This window comes from Camellia sinensis, chromosome 5 (genome assembly GCF_055761805.1).
Source record: "Camellia sinensis isolate YWXY chromosome 5, ASM5576180v1, whole genome shotgun sequence".
Lineage (NCBI taxonomy): Eukaryota > Viridiplantae > Streptophyta > Magnoliopsida > Ericales > Theaceae > Camellia > Camellia sinensis.
The window spans coordinates 212,981,757-213,006,332 of NC_138965.1; the positions used below are offsets into that span (position 1 = coordinate 212,981,757).

At 32.7% G+C, this 24,576-nt stretch overlaps 1 protein-coding gene across 3 annotated transcripts; it reads right to left on the reverse strand.

Moving 5' to 3' along the window:
• Positions 1 to 3,808: 3,808 nt before the first annotated feature.
• Positions 3,809 to 12,525, reverse strand: LOC114282757 (uncharacterized). Of its 3 annotated transcripts, none has more exons than XM_082871426.1 (5): positions 11,516 to 12,525; positions 11,282 to 11,402; positions 6,176 to 6,488; positions 5,838 to 5,915; positions 3,809 to 3,855 (listed from the first exon to the last, which is right to left on the reverse strand). In XM_082871426.1, the coding sequence occupies exons 2-5, from the start codon at positions 11,317 to 11,319 to the stop codon at positions 3,841 to 3,843; spliced, it is 444 nt and encodes a 147-aa protein (XP_082727552.1). In that variant the 5' UTR covers positions 11,320 to 11,402; positions 11,516 to 12,525; the 3' UTR covers positions 3,809 to 3,840. The 3 variants fall into 3 exon arrangements, with proteins under 3 accessions (XP_082727552.1, XP_082727551.1, XP_082727550.1); XM_082871425.1 differs by lacking the exon at positions 3,809 to 3,855 and adding an exon at positions 3,870 to 4,817; XM_082871424.1 differs by lacking the exon at positions 3,809 to 3,855 and having other exon boundaries at positions 5,519 to 5,915.
• Between the last annotated feature and the right edge of the window lie 12,051 nt (positions 12,526 to 24,576).

The following is a 24,576-nucleotide window of genomic DNA, read 5'->3' on the forward strand; positions in this document are numbered from 1 at the left end:
ATGTTCGTTTGAGTTGGACTTTTTAACTCATTTAGAGAGTTAACTTAAGGCTCGTTTAATATCATTTATAAGTTAACTTCTATAACTATGATTTTTTTTTTAATAAAAGTATAATACATGTCTGTTTATGTGGTTATTTTTCATCAAAAAATATTAACAATTGTAATCAATTAAACTAAATTGTGTCAAAATTATAAATTTAATATCAAAATTGAACCAATTAAAATTATATAAATTAAAATAATGCAAGGACAAAAATATAAATACCACCAGTGTAATTTGCCTTTGAACTCAAAAAATTACAATCTTTGATATTCAATTCAAAGTGTATACATCGATAAACATTTAAACAACAAAATTCTTAACGTTGCAAATTATTTTATATAATATAATGTGAAAAGGCAGACGAGTTTACTAGGCACGCGAGACGTAAAAATTATTGGGCAAATTACATATACCTCCCTCAAAATTTAGGTAAATTACAGATATCTCTTGAGATTTCAGAAATTACAGATACCCCCTGAGATTTATATTTTTATAACAAATTATCCTCTGAGATTTATATTTTCATAACTATTTGCCCCTGATTTGTTATGCAAATATAATCTTCAGGGGGTATCTGTAATTTCTCAAACTTCAGGGGGTATCTGTAATTTTGTTAAATCTCAAGAGGGTATATGTAATTTGCCCAAAATTATTTAACAAAAATATCGCTGGATCCATTACAGAAAAATTAGATGAATTCGGAGCTTAGGATCACATTAATACAATTTTGAGGAATCAAACTAGCATAATTAAAATGTGAAAGATCAAAATAAGATAAATATCTACTACATGGACTAAAAATGAGGTAATTATATTTTCACACACTAAATTCCTTCAATATACATACTTAATGAATACTTTTTCAGTGCACGTATCGAAAACAAATATTCTCAGTACACATCTTTTCATTCTATTAATACCCTCATCTTCTATTTACAAAATTTTAATTTTTTTTTTCATTCACCTACTCTGTGTCTGTTGGAAAACTAGCAATGTCATCACCGCCACTCTTAGGGTCTAGGGGTCATATGCCCCCCTAGGTTTTGAAATATATATATACTAGGGATAACCCGTGCCTGAAGGCACGGTCAATAGTTTTTTTGGTACCACACGGGTTACGGAATTCAATTGTAATATCACTCTAATTTAATACTTCACAAATAAGAAGTTGAAATTGTTTCTACATAGTAAACTGGCAAAAACATTCATAAATTTCAAATAACAAACTTCAAAATTACAGTCCAAATAATAAATTTTATATTACAGTGTAGCATAAGCAAATAATAGAATCTAAAAATATTTGCTAAAATTCAAGTCCAAACAACAAATTTTAGAATTCAATCCACGCTAAAATGACACATGTATAGCAAACCTTCAATAAAAGGATGTTACTGAATTAGTATCATAACTGATAACCTTTTCAGTTTATCAAATTTCAATACCTTCAAGAAAATGTGAACAAATATTTTGGTACAAAAGAGTAATCATTCTAACTAAAAATAATAATAATTAACCATCCGGTTTAGAATGAGCGCCAACTAACTACACACATAAAGAGAAGCAACAACCCAAGGTTTCCAATACGGATCAGCCACCTACAACAAAATCACTCGCTTAAATTCACTTTAAAAAACCAATAGCTATGAGAAATCACATTAAAATACATATGAGAAATCAACAAAATGATTCTTTAAAAGCAACTCTAATTTGACAACAAAATGAACTCATTGCAGTAATAAAAATAATTTGAAGAACAATAACAAATGCATGAATAGTTTAATATAATATTATTGAATCAGATTATTTTACGGTTTCAATTTGAACAATACCAAAAAAACTCAACAAACCCATGTTTAAGAGTTATAATTGCATATTTCACAATTTTTTGCAATGATCTTTGACAAAAATCATAGAATCCAAAAATCAACTCAATAGGCAGGATAACAAACTGAGTGAATATTAAATTAAATTAAGTGAAGCTTAAGACAAAAATCATAGAATCCAAAAATCAACTCAATCGGAATACTTAAGACGAAGCTTTAAAGATAGAAGTTTGGAATATATAAAACTTAACAAATTGCTTAAAATTTGAAACATTCTAAATGACTCAAATAGCATGATGAAATTCTCAACAACCAATAAGAAATTCTAAAAAAAGAAGACGACTTTTGCTAATGAAAGTTTGAAAAGTATGACACTACAAATTCAAACCAATTAAGATATTAATTTCAAAATCAATTAATTGAAAAATTCAAATCCTAATCATTAACACAAAGAAGCCATGCATTTGACCATGAATTTGAATCTTAGTAAATAAAAACTCGAACTTAGCTTTATAGCTTTAAAACAAATTAACTCATTAATTCTATAATTCTGTTAAGAGTCCATTGGTTGAATTTACAAAATCATTGCATTCATATAATGCCCTAATGTGACTAAGTGGTATTTTGGGAAGATGGTAAAAAGCAACTTTTTTTGCTTTTAACCAAGCTTTTTGGGAGTGTTTGCGAAGTTAGTAAAAAACTGATTTTTTTTTTAATTAATATTTATTTATGGTGTCACATCACACCAAAATGACTAAAATAACCTCACCAAATTTAAAAAAATTACGTTTGACCCAAATCTATAAGATGTAAATATTGAGAGTAATTATGTAATTTCCTAACCTACTTTTTCTACTTGCGAAATGAGCAAAAAAACGCTGCTGTGCTCCAAACGCCAACCTGGCGTTTTTCCCTTTCCCCAAAAGAGCCCTAAACTAATCATGTAAATGAAAAAGTACTTTAAATAAGAGTAATTACACAGATGATTAATTTGGAAGTCATTAATTATATCAACTACAACCATTTTAAAATTGAAATTGTTGCATTAAAAAATAACTATAGTAAAAGGACTTTAAAATGGTCCAATAGTCATTTTAGTAACTATATATGAAATAAATAATAAAAAAATCAAATCAAATCAGACGGATTAAAGGAATGTTATCCAAAGAAAAAAAAAATTTCTAATATGAATTGCTAGCATATCACTCGTGCCTAAAGGCACTCCCATATAAACAACTTAAATGGTTAAATCTTTTCTCTATAAAAAATAAAAAATAAAAAATAAATCATACAACATAGAAGTTTGAAGAGATTACCTTAATTGGAGCGTTCAAGGGTGCCATTGGTTTGTTTCCTCCTATCAATGAACAACCCCTGACTCTTTCAAAAGCTTCTTCATCTCATCCAATTCCTATAGATTCATATCCAACCAACAGTGGTAGAGTATTTAGCATGAATAAGGAAGAAGATCAAAAAAGCAAAAGTACTTAGGAACATGACATATTTCAAAAAATTATTTAGGAACATAAAGTCTAAATAGGAGAGTATTTAGGAATATGACATATTTTCATAGTACATACCGTAGAAAAAAGTAGAAAATTTAAAATTTACTTCGCAAAAGTGTCACCCTTCCAAAAATATATATTTAAAAAAAAAATCCATTTTCACTACTAAGATAAATGTGAAACATAAAAACTTTATAAAATTCATGTGAGTTTACCACTTTGGATGCCATTTAGGATAAAGATGAAAGAGATTGTCATATCTTTTCAAACAAATTGAACGAAGTATGCACAAATTGTTGCTCACTCGAGATTGCCACTCTTTCAACACTCATCAATCAAAGAAGTGCACGTTTAGTTTAATATTGTAACTCCCAGAACAATAAATACAAAATCATTAGAGAGATAAGAAAAACTTAACCTTAAAAAAATATAGACCTATAAAAGGGAGCCGATATTACCATTCGCTTCTAGTCTTCATTCACCTGTAAAATACAGAAAAGAGCCAATATGATAATTAAAAGAGACTACCCAATTCAAAACAAACACACGCATTGTCACACTATTAAAAGGTTTTTCATAAACCACCCAATTCAAACTAAACACAAACAATGTTGCACAATAATAATAGATTACCCAATGCAAACACTACCAAAAAACACAACACATTGTCAACACAGATACAAATTAATAACAGAACAAAAACCAAACAAAGAAAAGATAACCCTGCTCTTGAAATCATAGAGAATGTTAAGCCCTTTGTGATATTCACGTCTTTCATAATGACTGAGAATATTTTACAGAGCAACAACATGAAAGTAGTTAAAAAAACCCAAGTACTCCATTGTGAATCTGAAACCCAAGTACTCCATTGTAAAAAAACCCAAGTAGTTAAAAAACCCAAGTACTCCATTGGTTTCAGATTCTATAAGGAATGTCTTCGTAATTATGTTACAATTGTGAAATTTGTTGTATTTTTTTTTCAAATCTCAAGGGAGGTTAGTGTAATTTACCCCCATTTTTTTCTATCAAATGTTTTCAGATTATTGCCTTTGCTTTCTAGGTATCTCTTCACTAAATTAACGGCAGTATATCTTAGACTTGGGGTTTTATGGGTTGCTGTGGTTTGATGCTCTAGTGAAACATGATGTTGAAAAACATAATGCATTAAGTTTTCTATTTGTTTATTTTTTGTTGTTATTATTTGAATAGAAAAATAAGAATGCATAGTTGTAAAGGTAGATGTGTAGGTGAAGATATACTTACAAAACCAGATTAGCCAATGTGAGAAGAAAAGGACACCTGAGAGTCTTTCTCACAAAGTTATCCATAATGTTGTATTGTATCCATCAAGTCAAAGTCAATTCTTTTGCCATCTCTTAAGGTTCCCAAATGATAGGGTCTCTTTCATATGTAGAAGCAGCTTCAGATTTGGCATCCTGTCCTCCTATGGATTATTATTATTATTATTATTATTATTATTATTATTATTATTATTATTATTTGTATATTGTATTTGAATTATAGATTTGAATAGAGATTTAAAAAGAAAAGACAAAACGTGAATGAAATATAATTATATTTTATTTATATTTCATTTATTTTTTTTCTTTTCCTTTCAAAATTACTTCTCAAATTTATGAGAAGTAAAAAACCAAGTACTCCATTGTAAAAAATTCTTAGAATCTGAAACCAACAAATTCTGTAAATATTTCTGTAAGTACCCACAAATTTGAAATCCATCTATAAATACCATATTTATAACTTGAGAAATATGAAATCCATCTATAAATACCAAATCTGAAATCCATCAATTAGCAGTAAACTTGAGAAATCTAACCATGTTTGTAATAGGAATCTTCAAAATCACAGAGAATGTTAGAAAAATAATCAAACTAAGAATAACATTAGCATGAATCTATATGTCAAATCACCAAAAGCAGTAGTTAGAGATTGAAAGTGCTAATGATTTTTGCATGGGTCTACCCACAACGCATACCATAATCTCTACTTAATAAGTATATACCATATTCTTAACTCTCAACCTTTTTTCTTTTTTTCCAGTAATCATTCTGGTTCCAGGATATGAAATCTCATTACCTTAAAGACATTGGTGCAGGAAAACCTTTATAAGTTGAGTGCACCGAATCGAATGAAGCTAGAAAGTAAAAAGTAAGGAAAGAGATGGTCTAAAGATCTGGCAAAGATAAAGAACAAAGGTAAGAAGGTAGATATTATGAAAGGGAAGGTAAGAATAAGAGAAAAAAAAGCCTAAACAATTACCATATTGTTTTTTTTTTATGATATTGAACTAAATTGTTATTGTCAAATTTTTCGTTAAAAGTAATGAGGTATGTTAATCATGTTGTTTGATTTTAATAATGTTTAAGTTGGGATGACAAATTCCCCCATCCAACCAACCAAAAAAAAAAAGTGAAGAAGAAAAAATAGTAGGGTGGGGGGTAACCTTCTTAGAACTCTTCTTCTCTCTTACTTCATACTTCTCTTGGCACATCTCTGACAACCATGCCCCTGGACTCACCAACTGTTTCCACATCCAACCACAAATTCACAAATCATTAGAAAGAATCATAACCCACCCAAATCACTGCTGATTTTTCTTTTCTTCTTATCTTATTTTATCTTAGCCAAAAAGAAAAAGAAAACCCAGATCATATAACTGAAATTGAATTCCTTTGCATTCCCAGGTAATAATTTCAGAGACATAAAATCACACGCAGACAGAGACAAAGTCAGGGAAACACAGAGAGAGAGAGAGAGAGAGAGAGAGAGAGAGAGACTTACAAGTAATGTTCTTTGGATGATTTTGGCCCTTTTCTTAGGCCTCTGAGGAGGTTTACAGCCTTTGATGGCCATAAAATCCTCCTCTTTCTCTTTACTCGACAAACTTATATACAGCTTCGGCCAAACAATCTCTCCTCTGTTTTCATCCCCGTCACTACCACCAACTCTCTCTCCTCCATCCATCATAATCGAACCACCGGCCTTTCCATTCTCATCCAACCCCAACCCTAACCCAGCCACTGACCCTCTCGTGGTGTAGTACCTGTCTTCCTTCTCTGGAGAACCTGATGCCGACTTCCGATTCTCCGAATTCCTGCAAATCACACCCACATGCAAATCAATATGTAATGACAAAGTGAGGAAACACAAATCATTAATTTTTCAGTGAGAATAAGCCAATTTTATAGCTTATTAACATTTCTATTTTCCCCTTTGTTTAGATACTCTCAGAAGATAACAAATAAGATTGGTTTGCTCACCTTTAGATTCTTCTTTTTGCAGGGCGTTTGGGGCTGCCACTGTTAACGAAGAGGGATGGCAGAGACAGAGAGGGAGGAAGAGAGTAATTGGGGTTCGGGGTTGGGTCTCCGGCAAGGGAATGGGCTTCGATGGAGGTAGAGAGAGAGGTGTGTTCAAAATTTGAAAATTGAAAGAGAGATTTTGAGCAGAGATGAGTACATATGAGAGAGAGATTTTCAGCCACATTAGAGGTGAGAGACATTTTGGACCATTAGATGTTGATGGTAATTGATCTCAACCATTGAAATGTCTTTGTAGGACAAATGAGAATGAGACATTTTTAATCCTTGGATTGAAGTAATCTAATGATCCACATTTTGACACATACACATTTTTAATTTTGAATTCAAAATCATCCTTCCATTGTTATATAGATTTTAATTGAGCCATTTTACCGAACATGGTATATGCATGAAGACATGCACAAAATATAGAGGAGTGAAGAGACATTTTAATTGAGGCAATACAAATGAGAAACAAATCACATAATATAAATGAGAAACACAATCAAACCCGAATGAGAAACAAATCACATAAAAAATTAGACACCTAACGAAAACCCAAATAAAAATTTTGAGGCATTTTAGAGACCCATTTTAGAAAAATATTTCAGAGACCTATGTGAGGCATTTTACAGAACATAGTGAATGCATACGAAGAGACATAAAACAAAAAAAGCCAAAAAAGAAAAATTAAAAAAAAAATGTTTTGATGGATTTTCATAAAAAAAAAAATGTTTTGAGGGATTTTCATAAGATTATATGTTCTCAAGTAGAATTATATAAGCAGCTAGCATGGTATATAAACTATTTTAATAAACTATATAAACTATTTTAAAATAAGCAGCTAGCATGGTGTTCATAAGTTTAGAATTATATAAACTATTTTAATTGAGCCATTTTACCGAACATGGTGTATGCATGAAGACACACACAAAATATAGAGGGGTGAAGAGACATATTTTAATTGAGACAATATAAATGAGAAACAAATTACATAAGAAACATAAGTATTGAAAATTTTAAAATCAAAATAACAAATTGTAATTGAGAGAGACAGTTGAGATGAGATGAAATGAACATAAAGATGAGACTCAAACAGATGTTGTAGTTTCAAATTGTGAAACTGAAATCAAAATACATAAGGAAAAAAATGATGAGGTATGGACAGAAACAATATATTCTGTCCACAAAATCACATATTTTTTTCAAAATTACTTGGGATTCTGAACCTATTTGGTATCATTTGCCATGATTATTATATAGATTAATTGTGAAAAAAAAAAAGCAAAGCCCATTTGATTTCTGAATCAACTCATGACCATTCACATGACGGAAATCAAATCAGCCGAGAAATAACAAACAAATTTTAAGGGGGAGGAGTTGATACATTCTCTTTTTATTAGGAGGTCTACACAATTTCTGTTTAGATTTTTAGTTATTCTTTCCTAATTTTTAATTATTCAGGTAGGTTATCTTATCTCCTGATTTGTAACTCATTTAAGTTTGTCAACTACTTGTAAGGAATTTTCCTATTTTGTTGGGACTTACCATTGTATTGAGGCCTGTTGCATACGCAAGTAAATAATGAGATAGTGCGTGGAGTAATTCCCTAGCACCTTGGTGTATTTTCATTACAGATTTTGGTTCCCTCAATGTAACCAAATTAACCATTCCACCTACCTTTCCTTTTTTACTATCTTGTTAGCATTTACAACTCTTAAAGATAAGGACTTCATCAACCAGCCAGCCCATACCAGAAAACCAAAACAACACAATGCCACATGTCATTGTGGATAAATTGTGGGACTCTAGCATTTCTCAATAACCCATAGAATCTTCCAACCCATCTTCGGGTTAGAATCATATTGTGCAATCAAAACCTTCAATTGATCAATAACATTATACATTTGATGATCAAGCACTAAAGCATACTACCCTAAACAGCAAAATAATGGAAACCCACAAATTTCCAAATGCAATCAGACAAATGAAAGTTACTATGTAGTTGGAAGACATTACTTGACTCTTCAGTGTCGTCAGTTCGCGAAATCATCACTGGTGGTAATGCAAGATCTGTAACAGTGAAGTAAATGCAATTTCAACAAAATTTTCATTCAAAAAATCATGCAGACAGACTGAAAGACAGTATGCTTGTAAATTTGAAAACAGGGAAACGAAAAAATGAAGAATAAAGTTAATAAGAATATCTATAACCCATTTACCATCATCAGAAAGAGTGTCTTGCATCCATTCCTCATCAATAATATCTATAAGAACACCCAGGCTCAGTTCTACCATGCTCGGTCCGTACTTCAGATAATCTCCTTTCACAAATACAGAATTAAAGAACAATAAAATTTAATTATAGATAAAATCAAATCCACTCCACAATCACTAAACCCAACGGTATAAAATTTGGAACAATAAAATAATTCACTCCACAATCAAATTTTTTTCAACATTCCTTATTTAATTTACTTGATAATCTGAACCCATTTTGTAAATCAGAAATCACATAATAGGTTCACATAATATAGGTTCACATAAAATTTTACCAGAAATCACACAATAGGTTCACATAATATAAATCACATAAAAATCACATAATATAAATCACATAAATCACATAAATCATATAAATCACACAATCAAACCCGAATGAGAAACAAATCACATAAAAAATTAGACACCCAACGAAAACCCAAATAAAAATTTTGAGGCATTTTACAGAACATAAAACAAAGAAACCTTAGATACCGATCTCTAAAGGCACAAAGAGACACACATAAAACAAAGAGAGAAACCTTGGATATGCGTAGAAAAGGGAGGAAAATTTTGAAGAGGATACCGACCTCTTTCTTGTTGGTTGCGTCGACCGATCTACCGATCTACAGTGCAATAAATTACGAACACAAAATTACCGACCTCTTTCTCGTTGGTTAAGTCTAAAAAATTGCGAACATTTGTGATAGTGCAAACAAACAAACAAACCAAAATACGAACACATAATAAATTATATGAAAACATAATAAATTATAAACACATAAACACAAAAATAGGAACACCGTTTTTTTTTTTAAACACACACGCACACAAATTAAGTAAACAAACAAACCAGATTGTTTAAAATTGAATTTATGCACAATTTTTATATACAAAATCTTTTTATATAATACACCTAATATTTTCTTAGTTGATGATTCAAATTATTATTATTATTATTATTATTATTATTATTTTTTTTTTTTTTTTTCAGGATCTTAGAGTTTGCTAGGGATGAGTAATTGAGTTAATACTGTAGGAGTAGACATTCTTATGGGATGATTTTTGAATATTGGAATTACAATTTATCTAGAAATAATCTGGAAAGGTGATTGGTATGTATATAGCTAATTCAGTTGCTTCCTGGAGTATATTAAAAAAGATTAGCCTTGGTAAACTGACCAAAAGATTAACCTATTTCAAAACCAAAATATAGAGCCGCAAACATACAAACCGAAATCATACAAATCCGAAATCAAAATACATAAATAGAAATACATAGAAATACATAAATACCAAAATACAGAGATTTGAAAACTTATTTCAAAATCAAAACTGAAATCATACAAACCCATTTCAAAATCAAAACCGAAATCATTCAAATCCATTTCAAAATCAAAATTAAAACTGAAACCATGTCGAAATCATATGCAGAATTCTGTAGAAATCATATGAATTAAGCCATAGACAATGAATTAAGTGGTCTAGTAGTTAAGCCGCCTTTGTCCCCATTACAATTGCCTCCTAAAAACAAAGGCTATAATTGCTTTTGTCATTGTATATTCTGACTTGTGTAGAAGAATGATATGGACATTCAAAGTGAGCTTCAGACCAACCAACTTAGATGCATATTATGTAATGAATACAAAATTCAAAGTCAATAACCAACTTGATCGCAGATTATGTAACGAATACAGAGCTTAATGCAATAGATGTGTTTTGACTGAAATTGTTGCTGAAAACACTTGAATTCTATTAGTGAAGACAAAAAAAATAGCAAAACAATATTTGAATTACAACTTGACATAGTTTACAACAACGTTTATACCTTGGGGACAAATAGCTATAATTATTATACTTGACATTTCACAAATTCACAATTGGTATTTTATTAAACAATGAACTCCATGCACATGGAGCTTACCTACAGCGGCGACAACAACGTACTCACTTCTAATCTATTTAAACAGAGTGGTCTTTACCTTTAGTTTGAAAAGAGTGAGCGAAGTGATCGACTCGAGACAAAAAGAGAAGGGGAGCGAGCAGTTCCGACAGAATTAGAATCTGAAACCAACAAAAAATCTGACCTCACCACATATAATTTTAAACAAACAAACAAAAAAGAGAGGAAAATTTTTATGGATTTTGAATAACAGTATTTTAAACAATGAAAAGTTGAATCAAATAACCCAAACAATCCCAATGTGGCCAACAGCTAACAAAAAAACAACAAATAAAAAATAAAAAAATAAGTAGACAAATCACCAGAACCAAACACCAAGGATGCGGGGGGGTAGATGTAGAGAAAACTGTGTAACTATACCTTAGCATCATTCCAACTTGATGTAGATCAATCAGCATTCCTATTTGAGAGCCATCAACCCCATTCGATACATACGATCGGCTATGGACTCTGGATTCTCAACATCCCTTCTCTTCGTCGTCTGATCAAGCCCCAAAAAGCCCCCAAACCCAAAAAATAAAATCACAAATTTAGGCAATGATATTCGAGAGAGAATCGATACATATATACATAGAAGGGTTGGATGAGGAATACCTTGAGACGGTGACAGAGAGAGAGAAAATCGATGGCAGGAGAAGCGGGGACCGAGGATGAATCGGAGTGTGGTGGTGATGATGAGGATGAAGAAGGAGGCTCGGTGGCCATTCGAAAAACCCTAGAAGGGTTGGATGAGGAAGTTCGAGCTCTGAAAAACTTGAATCGAATGAGTTCAGTCGAAGCGAGTGAAGGTACCAAGAAGGATTTACAGAACACTCGACTCCCATTTGAAATCAAGAAGAAGAGAGGGAGAAGGGTTAGGTGGGAGGCAAACCTGTGAGACACAGAAGAAGAGGAGTGTTTGATACACTTGGGTAGAAATGAGAGGAGTGTTTGAGAGACAACCGTTAGATGCTGATCAGGAAAGATCTCAACCATTGATACAAATGTATCTCTCATACATTTTACACATTTTCAAAATCCTTCCTCTCTTATTATATAGATATATATTTTGCAAATATAAAAGAAAATATTTTAAATAAAAAAATTGATAAAGCTATTATTTAGATTAAAATGCCAATGACATTTTTTAAATTATAAAAACAATAATGATTGTTTTGATTGAAAATAAAAAGACTACGATAAATTATATTATTATCTATGAAAATTTTAATATAATGGTGATATCTATTATTATTGATATGCAAACATAATTAATCTCAATGAAGATATGAAATTTATTGAATTGTTAGTTATATTTGACACGTGAAATTCATCCTCTATGTGTTTTTTTACTATTGGTTGATGATATCACATGTAAATGATGACGTGGTATTACTATTATATTGAATTTTTACTTATATTTTGTACAAAAAATTACTTTATCATTATATAATTTATTTTAAAACTTATATCCATGACATTTTTAATATTGTTCATGATACATAAGTTACAAATAAGATTACTTTCTTTTTTTTTAATCTTTTTTGAAGTTAATCGTAAAAATTTATATGAAATATTTTAGTAAAAATTTTCTATGTTATAATTTGTTAGTAATAGGCGCCCATGTGGCATGACCATTTGAATTTAAATTTGAATCTTATCCAAATAGGTTTTGAAATTGAATTCAAACCTATTTAGGATAACCACTCAGGATACAGATATTATCTCCATTACTGATATGGATAGATAATAATAAAATATTATATATCTAGTATATGGGTTATGGGTGATTAAGAGAGAAAAACAACGTATGATCTGAGTTTTACCCATATACTGACTCTCTCCCAAAAGAACAACGATCAAGTCATTTGCACTGTGATTTGTGTGGGTGATATTCAATCTGTGATATCACTTCACTGCTGGGTTGGTTTATCAGACTCTGGAAGCACGCGATTTATCCACGAGGTTCTATCATCTAAAGGTATGATCTAAATATTTTTTCGCTGCATGTTTTGTGTTTTGATTTACATTGGTATCAGAGCCATGCATGGGTATTTTCGTGTTTCCTTTAATCATGTATATATTTTTACATGTCTATGTTTACATTATATACATGAATGTTTGTAAAGGAGAAAAAAAAATCTACTTTGATTAGATTAAGAGCATAAATATTTTTTTTTTATGTTCATTAATGCCTTTTTTCATACCATAAACGGTTTTATTTTGAAAAAAGGAGTTCGACAGTACAAAAATCGGACCAGAAAACACCCTGGAAGACGGCGCGTGCAGACCACGCGCCACCTGACGCCGTGAGCCGCAGCCACGCGCTCCCACGCGCCCACACGCGCCAGATCCCCTACAGACGCGCCTGCACGCGCCATCACGCGCGCGTTAGCGGCGCTGTCCACGTGCACGCCGTCCGCGCCTCGCACGCGCGCCGCGTGCTGGAGCCGAGCGCCGAGCCGCGTTTGAGCCGTGCGTCGAGCCGCGGGCGGAGCCACACCGAGCCGTTCCTTGAGCCGACTCGCGCCGAGTTGCGCTGAGCGGCGGCGAGCCGAGCTGAGCCGTTTTTCCCGCCTGGCTTGGCTTTAAGGCTCCGTTTGTTTGTTTTTTAATTCTGAATTGCGTTAATTGGCCATAATTTATTCGTTATAGCTTTGTTTTAAGCATGGTTGGTACTGTTAGACTCAAAATTAATTTTTCTAAATTTTACGAAAATAAAAAATATTTTTTCTATGTTAATAATTCATTTTTTATGCTTTAAAATGATTCTGGTATTGCATAAATAATTTTCTGGGGTTGAAATTTTTATTGTAGACTTCTGAAATGTTTTACTATCTACTGGTAATATTGTTTCAGTTTATCAGTTTCTGGATTTTTTTATTTCTAATTTTATGTGTGTTTATTAGTTATTTAAAATTCCAAAATATTTCAGAAAAATTCTAGAAAATTTCAAAATGATGTGCACTTTAATTATGGCATAATCTGAATATTAAATACAGCATATTTTTTTTGGGTTTGTAATATGTTGTAATTAGAGGAGCATGATTAGTTATTTATTTATTTATTTGAATTCCATTATTAAATAAATATAGCATGAGTTATTTGTAAATTTACATTAAGATGCTATTGTATGGAATTTATCATGCTTTGTATATGCCATAGTCAGTGGGAGGTTATTCGGTTGAGAGAAATCTTTGTAGATTAACTCCCGAAAACCAATATTTTGCGCATAAATTAAACTAAATTTTGGATAATTGTCACTTGTGGAGCAAGAGATGATTACGAGCATAGCGGATTTTCGATCTTGCGACTTGTGTAATATTGTCACTATTTAATTTAGATTTTTGCAGCAAAATTATATTATGCTAATCAAATTAATCCTAATGCGAATTTCTCTCTAAATTGATTTAGCTTATGGAAGTTAATTTGGTTAACCTAGACTTAGTAGAGATGTTCAAATGTGAACAATGTAATCCCATTCTTTAGATGAGCAAAAGTCTTGGAGACTTTAGGTCAAGTCTTAATTGAGCCAAAGTAAGAAAACATGACTCAAAGTCGCCGTGATTTTGTTGCCTTGTTTGGCATAATAAAAACTAATGTGTGCGCTATGGTTAACGGCACGCTACGTAGTTTTGGTTGGCGAGTTTTGGAGTTATAAAATTAGTAAGCCCTCAATAGATCTGTATATGATCTTGACTATTGAGCTGCGCGGATTGACTTTGTAATTTGACTTGTAAATAATGTTACATCATTGGATGAAGTAACATTCATGAGTCACGTCATCCAAGAAATGCGAGCTTAAATAAATTAGTCATTAAATGTAAGACGAGTAGCCAGTTTGAGCAGTGTTTTGCTCTCTACCCAATTATTGGGAGTGGATGGAGCAAAAATTTCATGCACTATAATAGTGTGCGTTGAAATATCACGTGAAGTTAAAAGATTAGCGCTTAGAAGCTGCAAAATCTATTAACACTAAGTGAAAAGATTAGCGCTTAGTGGCTGCAAAATCTATTAGCATTGCCGACTCGTCCTAGTCTGGACACTTACTGTTTCCACACTTGAGTGTGAGACATGAGGAAGGGCTTCTTTGTGTGATTCCTTTACTAGGCTAACGTTTTGAATAACATTTATCACTAAGTGCAAACGTTGCAGCATAGTAATGAAAAGGTCAAGGCCGACAAGGTTGTTGTGACTCTAAGAATTTGACGCATCGCTTGTGAGAGCATTGTGTTGAAATTAGACTCTTTAGCCTCATTCGCGCTTAAGTTACTTCAGGAGCTTCCATAGGTGATAGCTTATTCTCTCCTTCTTATGGATAGTAGAATTAATTGCAAGTAACTATGAAGCGAGAAATAGATATGGCAAGAGGAGTATCGTCATCTTTCAACTAGATGTATGGAGAATAAAATTGACTTGAAGGTGCAGGGGATTAGCACTTACTAGTTAAATTTGCGACATAGGCGCAATTGATATCTCCATGACATCCTTTTTATGATCTAGTAAATATGACTTTGTCGTGAGTCATTACCTAGTTGGGCCTAAACCTTTAAAACTTGTCTTCGAGAACTCATAAATTAAGATGATTGGAATTAGTTTATGACATTGGTCATGAACCAGTGGCTTATTATACTTAATCACATTAATGAGATGATGACACCATGGTTTGAGTAGGCCTTATCGGGCCCACTCGCTTATGACATCCTATTCTTATATGAATGTGTAACTTTGTTCACAATGGATGCGCACAAGTAAGTAGGAAAGCCATAGAAGGTCATTTGTTTTGGCGCATTTAGTCCACTATGATATTTTGTGACTAGATATGTGTAAGGGTATGATAACTAAGCCTCAATCTCGACACATTTATAGATCACGATACGCATCTGAGTCAAGACTATTTGATCTCCCATAAGTCAAAAGTTTTGAGATGATTTTTGACATTGCACATATGAGGTTGAGATCAATTAGATAACAGCATTCATGCTTTTAGTTTTGACCAAGGTGGCGAGTATCTATTTGAGTTATTTTTAGAAAACTCTGTGAAGAGAGATGGATGCTTAGAAAATTGATTATTCCTAGTACTCAACAACACAATGGTGTAGTAGAGAATAAGGAATTAAATATTGTTAATGTTAGGTGGATAATGGCGCAAAAAGTTTCCCAATTGGAAATTGCACTTGTTTGTTACCTATATCCCTAACTAAGAGCCCTCCATATCAGATTTTACACTCCAATTTTGAGTAATAGGTTCGTAGAGAGCCATCTATGGGCGATCTGTAACCGTTAAGCAGCTTATCTTTATGTTACTTCTCATAAGATTGTGAAGTTAAGACCTAGGGTTCTATAGCACATTATTGTGTGTTGTCTTGTAAACACAAAGGGTCGTGTGGCACATTATTGTATGCGGTCATGCAAACCCTCTGGGTCATGTGCATATAGGTAAGCAGCTTTGTGGTAGTGTAACTAAGTCACATAAAGTTTTATTAGTAAAGGTGACGTGAATAGAGTTTTCGGAACTCTATAAGATGGAGAATTCCAAGCATAGCGCTCTATGTAGCCTAGTTGAGAATGAAAAGAAATTTTCAATATCCTAGGGACAGTGGGAGCGATGTGCCTACTAATGGATTACTCCATTAGAGAAGAATACTCTACATTCTTAGTTGCGTGGTAGCGAATGTGAAAATTTTCCACGTCATCACTGGGTGATTGAGAGGGAAACATTTATGATTGCTCCGCAAGATGATAAAGAGCCTAGGATAATGCCCAAGGCTCTAGTCCCCTATTTTTAGAAAGTGGATCAATGTTGCGCAGTTTAAGACAAAGTCTTTGAGGATTAACCATTTTTTATAATTTGGTTGACTTTCCATTATGACGCAAAACTGTTATAAAGTTATGCGTAATTTGGATAGTCATTGTTGAGGCATAAGGCTCGCTAGATACCGAAAAGTCGCACCATTGAGGAAAGTGTAAACCATGAGAAGACTTCCTCCTGGGGAGTGAGGTTATTTTGACTTAGGCTATGATTGACATAAGTTCGGAACATTGATTTGTGGACATTGTGACCCAACATTCTCGTTAGAGAATTGGATAAGTAGATCCGTAGGGATTTACATTCTGCTTTTATGGTGAAAAGTTAGGAGCACAAAAAGGTTGCTAGCTCTAATAAATCTTTTACAGCCTAAAACAGTTATCCAAATAGTGGTTCTTAGATTTCGTCAAGCCATGATAGGCCAACGATGATCGATGAAGACCACTGAGGCATGATCAATGGTCCAAAAGAAGTTTTTCCTTACTTAGTCATTATGAGCCAGGAATTTATAAGGTTGTCGCCACCTAGGGTGGGCAGTCCTCTATTTTAGATATGATGGACATGGGTGATGTAATTTATATGCTTGGATGTATGATCCTTAGGGATTGTTTTAGGAAAATTCTCGGTTTGTCTTCGATGACTTACATAGAGAATATCTTAGAATGATTCTAGATGCAAAATTACAAATCCATTAACCTACCTATCGGTAAAAGCCAAAGCCTTAGCTATTGAGTGAATCCTCGGATTGTCTTTGGGAGAAACAGATGACCTATATTCCTTGATCTTTTCTTTGTTGTGGGAGCCTAAAGTACGCTATGTAGGCGTATTCGGCATGATAAGTGTTATCTTTGGTAAATGGTCAACTGAGTTGTTTAGACATTGACCTTGCTCATTAGACTGTGGATAAAATGCTTTATTAGAAGCATATTAATTTGCTCCTTGTAAGATTCAATGCGCTAGTTGGGCGCATCTGTGCTAGTTGGGCGCACTAAGAATGAACGCAAATTGGTCACCAAAATATCTTTAGAGAGGTTATTACGCAAGAGGTAGTGATCTTAAATTACTTCATGTGAGGCGCACATGGTGGATTACGTTGTATATACTTATCGCAAGAGGTGCTGATAAGGCTTATGTTTGGAATCTATAATTGCGCAAGCTGTGATCATTTTTTTTAAAATCGATCACTTATTTTGAGATGATGGGATGTTGACACTATTATGGTTTGTGTCATAATGATTAGCAGATGATGATGTCAGCAGGCAAGATTGGCTCACTCACACGAGCAATCGCCTTTAGCGCTTGGGAGCAAGTAAGGATGAGACTGGTGGTTTTTTTTTATTTGGAGCCAAGAGAGGCTTAAATCATCCACTATGTATGTCGCCTTGGTTATAACCAAGATGAGGTCGTGTTAAGGACCAAACATGGATGTTAGTACCCACTTTCCATGTTGTGCCTGTTATGATTAGCCAGATGCGAGATCTCATTTGGCGCCAAGAAGGCGAGCAAATAGAGAATTCAGGTTAGGCGCTAGAAAGCGACTAGACTAATATCTGTACGGTGTATCGAGTATGACGTCACTCTTTATGGAAGAGTTACTCCACCGTAGCATGTATTCATACTATATGTGCTTAGCGACCGAGTAATGAGGTGAGAGAATGGATCCCTGCTTCCTCACCGTGTGAGTCTTACGTGTCATTATTGATATGACTTCACTATGTACCGTTTTGTGACTTTTGACTATGTCATAAGGTAAGGGATTAATGTTCTGCTACTTTGGTATGTTGCCTGCGGTCATGTATGATTCGGCCTTAAGGGACATCACTGAGAAAGCGGTCAATCCTAAACTAAATGGCATGAGTGCAAAGGGAAGATCATCTAGTATTACACCACTGTTGTATATTCACTGCCGGCAACTCACATCGCTCTGTATGAGAGGCGAATTGAGTGTGAATATATTGCAAGAATTGAGAGGGTCAAACATGCTCTTTTGAGGGATAGAGATGTTTTTTGGACCGGTGTAATTAGATGGGTCTGGGGTATATGAGACACTATTTCTGTTCTTTTTGGGTTGATGTCTCTATGCTGGCTCATTTTGAGTTTCTAGTATAGAGCTCCCACATGCAAGTGTTCTCAGCAGTCGCATGGTGCAGTGGCTAGTATGAGATTGTTTATTTTTGGGAGATTGAGATAGAGATGTGGCAGTGTCATGCCAACTCATGTGCGAGTGGGAGATGTTAGTAATGGGCGCCCATGTGACATGACCATTTGAATTTAAATTTGAATCTTATCCAAATAGGTTTTGAAATGGAATTCAAACCTATTTAGGATAACCACTCAGGATACAGATATTATCTCCATTACTGATATGGATAGATAATAATAAAATATTATATATCTAGTATATGGGTTATGGGTGATTAAGAGAGAAAAACAACGTATGATCTGAGTTTTACCCATATACTGACTCTCTCCCAAAAGAACAACGATCAAGTCATTTGCATTGTGATTTGTGTGGGTGATATTCAATCTGTGATATCACTTCACTGCTGGGTTGGTTTATCAGACTCTGGAAGCACGTGATTTACCCACGAGGTTCTATCATCTAAAGGTATGATCTAAATATTTTTCCGCTGCATGTTTTGTGTTTTGATTTACATAATTAATAAATGTCTTCTCTGATTTAATTTTTTGAGTTTATCACTGACTCTTAGCACTCTACTGCCACCACCACCACTCCTAACCCATCCATGCTTTAGTCTAGACCTCCATAACCTAATCTCGCTGCCCACCATTTTTTCAAAACCTTAACTTTTACGACTCTCTCCACTACAATTCTAACCTCTACAATTTTTTTTTATCGCAGTGCAAACCTTAGATCTGCTCCAAGGTTGATATCTAACCAAACCTTAGAGGTTTGGATGTGTATTGAGAAATTAGAAAAGATAAAGATTTGTCCTTGAAAAAATTCATCATGTGTGTGTCCTGAGAAGATTTGGTGTATGGAAATAAAATTACTTTGACAAAGCTAGGGACAACATTGACACAAATTGAGTACATTAAAAACTAATCGGCACAATTGAAACATTGAGAACAAAATTGATACACAATGCACATTTTGGGGACTAAGCTTGCTTGGTTTTATTTTTCCAAAATCATTTTTTAGAAAATTTTACTTTCTTATTTTTCGTATTGTTTTGTTTTTACTAAATTTTTTTAATATTTTACGTAATTTTTTTACTTTTTAGACACCTAAAAAGTAAAAAAATTATAAAAAAAATCTTTTAAAAATTCACTAAATACCAAAAATATAAAAATACAAAAAAAATTATAAAAATTCAGTACATTTTTTTGTATTTTTATGTATTTATTAATCTTTTAAAATATTTTTTCACAAATTTTTTACTTTTTAGATACATCTAAGTAAGGTGCATCTAAAAAAGTAAAAAAAATGTTTAAATTTTTAAAAATATTTACTAAAAACAAAAAAAAAAACACGAAAATAAAAAAACTGAATTTTCAAAAAATTTAATCCAGAAAACTCAAACCAAACACACTGTTCGCGTTATTAATCCGTTTGATTAATTCGGATTTGGGGATCACATCGATAAAAAAATTGGATATATTAAAATAAGACAAAAAACATAGTTAGGGGACTTAGTGATGTAACTAAAAAAAGTGATGCGATGAAAATATTCTTTGTTCTGTTACGTAAATTTAATGGAAATTAGATGAAACACATATTTTCAAAATTAAAAATATTATTAAACCTTCTTTTAGGGGTAACCGCATGGGGGGGCAATCCAAACGATTGTTTCCAAGAGAAAGATCACTGTAGGAACTATCCAATAGAATTATTCTACTCCCTCCGTCTCAAAATATTAGTCCCTTATTTTATTTTTTATTGTCCTAAAATATTAGTCCCTTTTCAAAAATCAAGTACAAAAATAATATAAATTTCTTATTTTCCCCTTCTTTTAAATTAATAAATTATATAAAAAGTATAATTATGACATTGATATTTTCAAAAAATATACTATCAAAAGGGTAATTTTAGAAAATGAACTTTTTTAAAGTGTAATAATTGTACTATCAAAAAAAGTTGAATTCCCCAAAAAAGACCATCATTTTAGGACAGAGAAACTATTTATTATTAGTTTGATGAAAAATGATCTTTATAGGGTTCGAAAACAAGATCAAATTGTTTGAGAAAAAGACTAGTCCCCTCTAATTAAAAATAAGTGGTCTTTGGGAATTTCTCACAACCTATCTAATTACATAATGACCTATACGCAATTGTAATAAAAAGATGAAAACAAATGAAGGGTCCACAATCTATACTAAGAAAAATAAAAGGAAGAGACAAGTTGGAGTGTCAGGTACCAGAAGTGACGGAGTTAAAAAATTAAATCATTAGAAGTACTTATTAATTACAATTAATTTTTGAGGAAAATCGAAAAGCAAGTATTATGTGTAACTAGTGTATTATGGACAATGTAAAAAAGTCATATATTTAAGTCGTAAAATAAATTATATAATGGTAAGATAAATCAATTTTTTACAAAATTTGAGTAAAAATTTCATATAATAGTAATATCACATTATTATTGACATATGATATCATCAACCGATAGTAAAGCAGCATATGAAGGGTGAATTCCACATGCAAATATAACTAACACTCTAGTAATTTTTACATATATATAGTGAGATTAATTATATTTACATATCAATAATGATAGATATTACTTTTATATTGAGATTTTTTTACAAAATTTTCATATATAAAAATATAATTTGTTATAGCCACTTCATTTTCAATAAAACAATCACTATTGTTTTCATAAATTTAAAAATGCCCTTGACATTTTATTCTAAATATTATTTTTGTTTAAAATTTTATTTATATATATATATATATATACTTAAAAATGGTAAAAAAAAATTGAAGGGAACACGTGACCTAGTCACCATGTGGCTCTGCCACTGGGTACAAGATAGGAGGTGTGAGGTGCCAATCTTGTCCAACTGTGGTCATTACTCAATATTATTGGTTCATTATAGACAAATTATTAGAGCCATTGATGCACAATACTGAATAGGGAAAACATTAAACACAAACAAAGTTTGAAGTAGTCTTCCTTGATGCACTCTCAATCTTGTCTAAGGGTCTAACTAGTTTGAATTGAGCTTAACCTTGATCCTATTTCGGGTTGACTAGGTTTAGCAGCTACGTAGGTGGATCAACTTGCATGCGCAAGTGCTGTTCAAAAAAAAAAAAAAACTTGCATGCGCAAGTGGAGCACCATGGAGGCTTTTTGTATCTTTCAATTTTTTTTTCATTTTTGTTTATATATATATATATATATATATATAAAATATACTAATGGTCCTTAAAGTATGCGTTGCATATTACGTTAGCCCTTTAAGTTTTAATTTTGGCTTGTTTTGAAAATATGATTAAAAGCAGCTTTTTGGTTTTTTTAGCTTATTTAAGTCACATCTCCTCTCTATTTTTTTGCACGTTTGTTTTTATAAAAAAAGTCCAAAAAAAAAAAAAAACCAAAAAGTTAGCTTTTAAACTACTTTTCAATTTTGTTGCTAAAGTTTTTAATTTGAGTCAAACTAGTATAATTCCATACGGTCGTTTAAATCGTTAATGAATTAACTATAAATTTCAACTATGGTCCCTAAAATATATGTTTTGTGTTATTTTGGTCCTTCAAATATTAATTTTGTCAATTTCGTCCATCAATATTGTAAGGTTATGTTTTATTTTTTTCATGAATGTTTCAAGATCAAATTGACAAAATTAAAAAATTTAGTGACCAAAATAAACTAAACATATTCTTTAAGGACCATGTGTGTATTTTATTACTATTCTGTTAATTACTTAGATGGTCAGTTTGGAATTGAACCAAATTGACTCAAATTAAAATTTTAATAACAAAATTGAAACTTTTAAACGACCAAAATGGCAAAAAATTGCATATTTAAGCACCATCAATGTATTGTAACCTCTTTTTTTTCCCTATAAAGCAAGTAGAATTATATAAAATATAAAATAAAATAAAAAATTACAAAGGGACCATATTACTAGGCAAAAGATGAAACAAGTGGCACAGACTAGTCTATTCTAGATTCCTTAAAGTCCTCCAGAATTTTTTCTTTCAGATCAAACACAATGATACAAATTAGATTTTCTTGTCCAGATAGCCTAATATTAACCTTCGGTATCTTTTGGTACCCATGTGAAGTCTTGACACTGCCTAGACTGAGTTTGTTGTGTCCGTCTCTTAAATTGATTCTGTTTGGCATGAGATGAGACTTATTACTAAGATTTTTTTATTTTTTTTTTCCGATTCAAACAGAATTATTATTGTTGCTGTGTTGTGTTGGTTGATTCTTGGACATCTTAGGCTTTTGGAACATATTGTCTAACCAAAAAATAACTTTTCTCAGTAGGTTGATGTTGATAAAGAAGGCAAGGGTGAGTATGATGGGTCCGACTCTAGAACGGTTGAGGAGACTATGGGACCTGTGGGATATTCGAGTGCTAGTTCTCGTTAGTCTCACTTTACAAATCATTCTTTTTATCTTTGGCAATCGCAGAAAGTACATGTCATTGAAATGGATCAACATCTTTGTTTGGTTGGCCTACTTAGCTGCCGATTCGATAGCAACTTTTGCCCTTGGCAATCTCTCTCGTACCAAACTTTGCCCTTGGCAATCTCTCTCGTTCCAAACGGAATCACGATGTTGAGGACAGTAACAATGTCATGGGGGTAATATGGGCATCCTTGCTTTTGTTGCATCTTGGTGGCCTAGATACATAACAGCTTATTCATTGGAAGATAATCAGTTGTGGTTGAGGCACTTGTTGGTATTGGGTGTTCAGGCTACCGTGGCAGTCTTTGTAATTTTTTTTTCTTGGAGAAAAAATTCTTGGGCTTCATATTTGTCACTCCTAGCTTTTGTGGCTGGAATTATTAAGTGTGGGGAGAGAGTGTGGGTTCTCAGGTCAGCAAGCAATGACAAATCGGGAGACATTGTACCGTTTGATAATAATCTAATTGCTGCAAGTCTTGATGGGCGTACCACGGTGGAGGACACATTTGTAAGTGCTCTAGTTATGGGCCATAAGTTGGTCAAGGAATTTAAGCATTATATGGAGAACTACGACACTGGAAGATTTCTTTTCGAATTGCCTACCAATCAGTCGTCCAATGGGATGCAATCGAGGGACAATTTCATGAGTGATGAAACATATTGTGGGATGCATTGGAGGTTGAAACGGGACTTATGTACGATTTGTTCTATACAAAGGCATCCATAATCTATACCAAGTGTGGGTGTGTTATGCGCTGCATCAGTTTTATTTGTACTATGTGTGTGTCGGTACGATTGTTTTGGGTAATATCCAGGAAAGAGAAGTTGCATAACAAGCAGTACTACGACTTCATAATTGACGTTAACATCACAAGGGTGCTGCTTGTAAGAGCTCTAGTGTTGGAGATTTATGCAGTGATGGTAATATTATCTTCTAATTGGACATTGCTTTGGCTAATTGAGCACATGAAAGGAGAATGGGTGATCCAGTTGAGACAAAAATTCCCTCGATTTTACCAAAAGAAGAAACGGTTTGAGAAGGTAGGGCAATTTGACCTGCTTGGTTTTTGCTTTAAAAAAAACGAGCCTGCTAGGTTTTCTTGCATTAGAAGCCTACTTAGACCTTTGGGATTTGAAGACAAGTTTAATTGGTACATGCATTAGACTTGTGTGGATGTACCTCCTAATCTATATAGGATGATTTTAAACTACTTTCATTATTGGAGTAGTCCGAATGTGCCAAGACTAGATGAGATTGCTC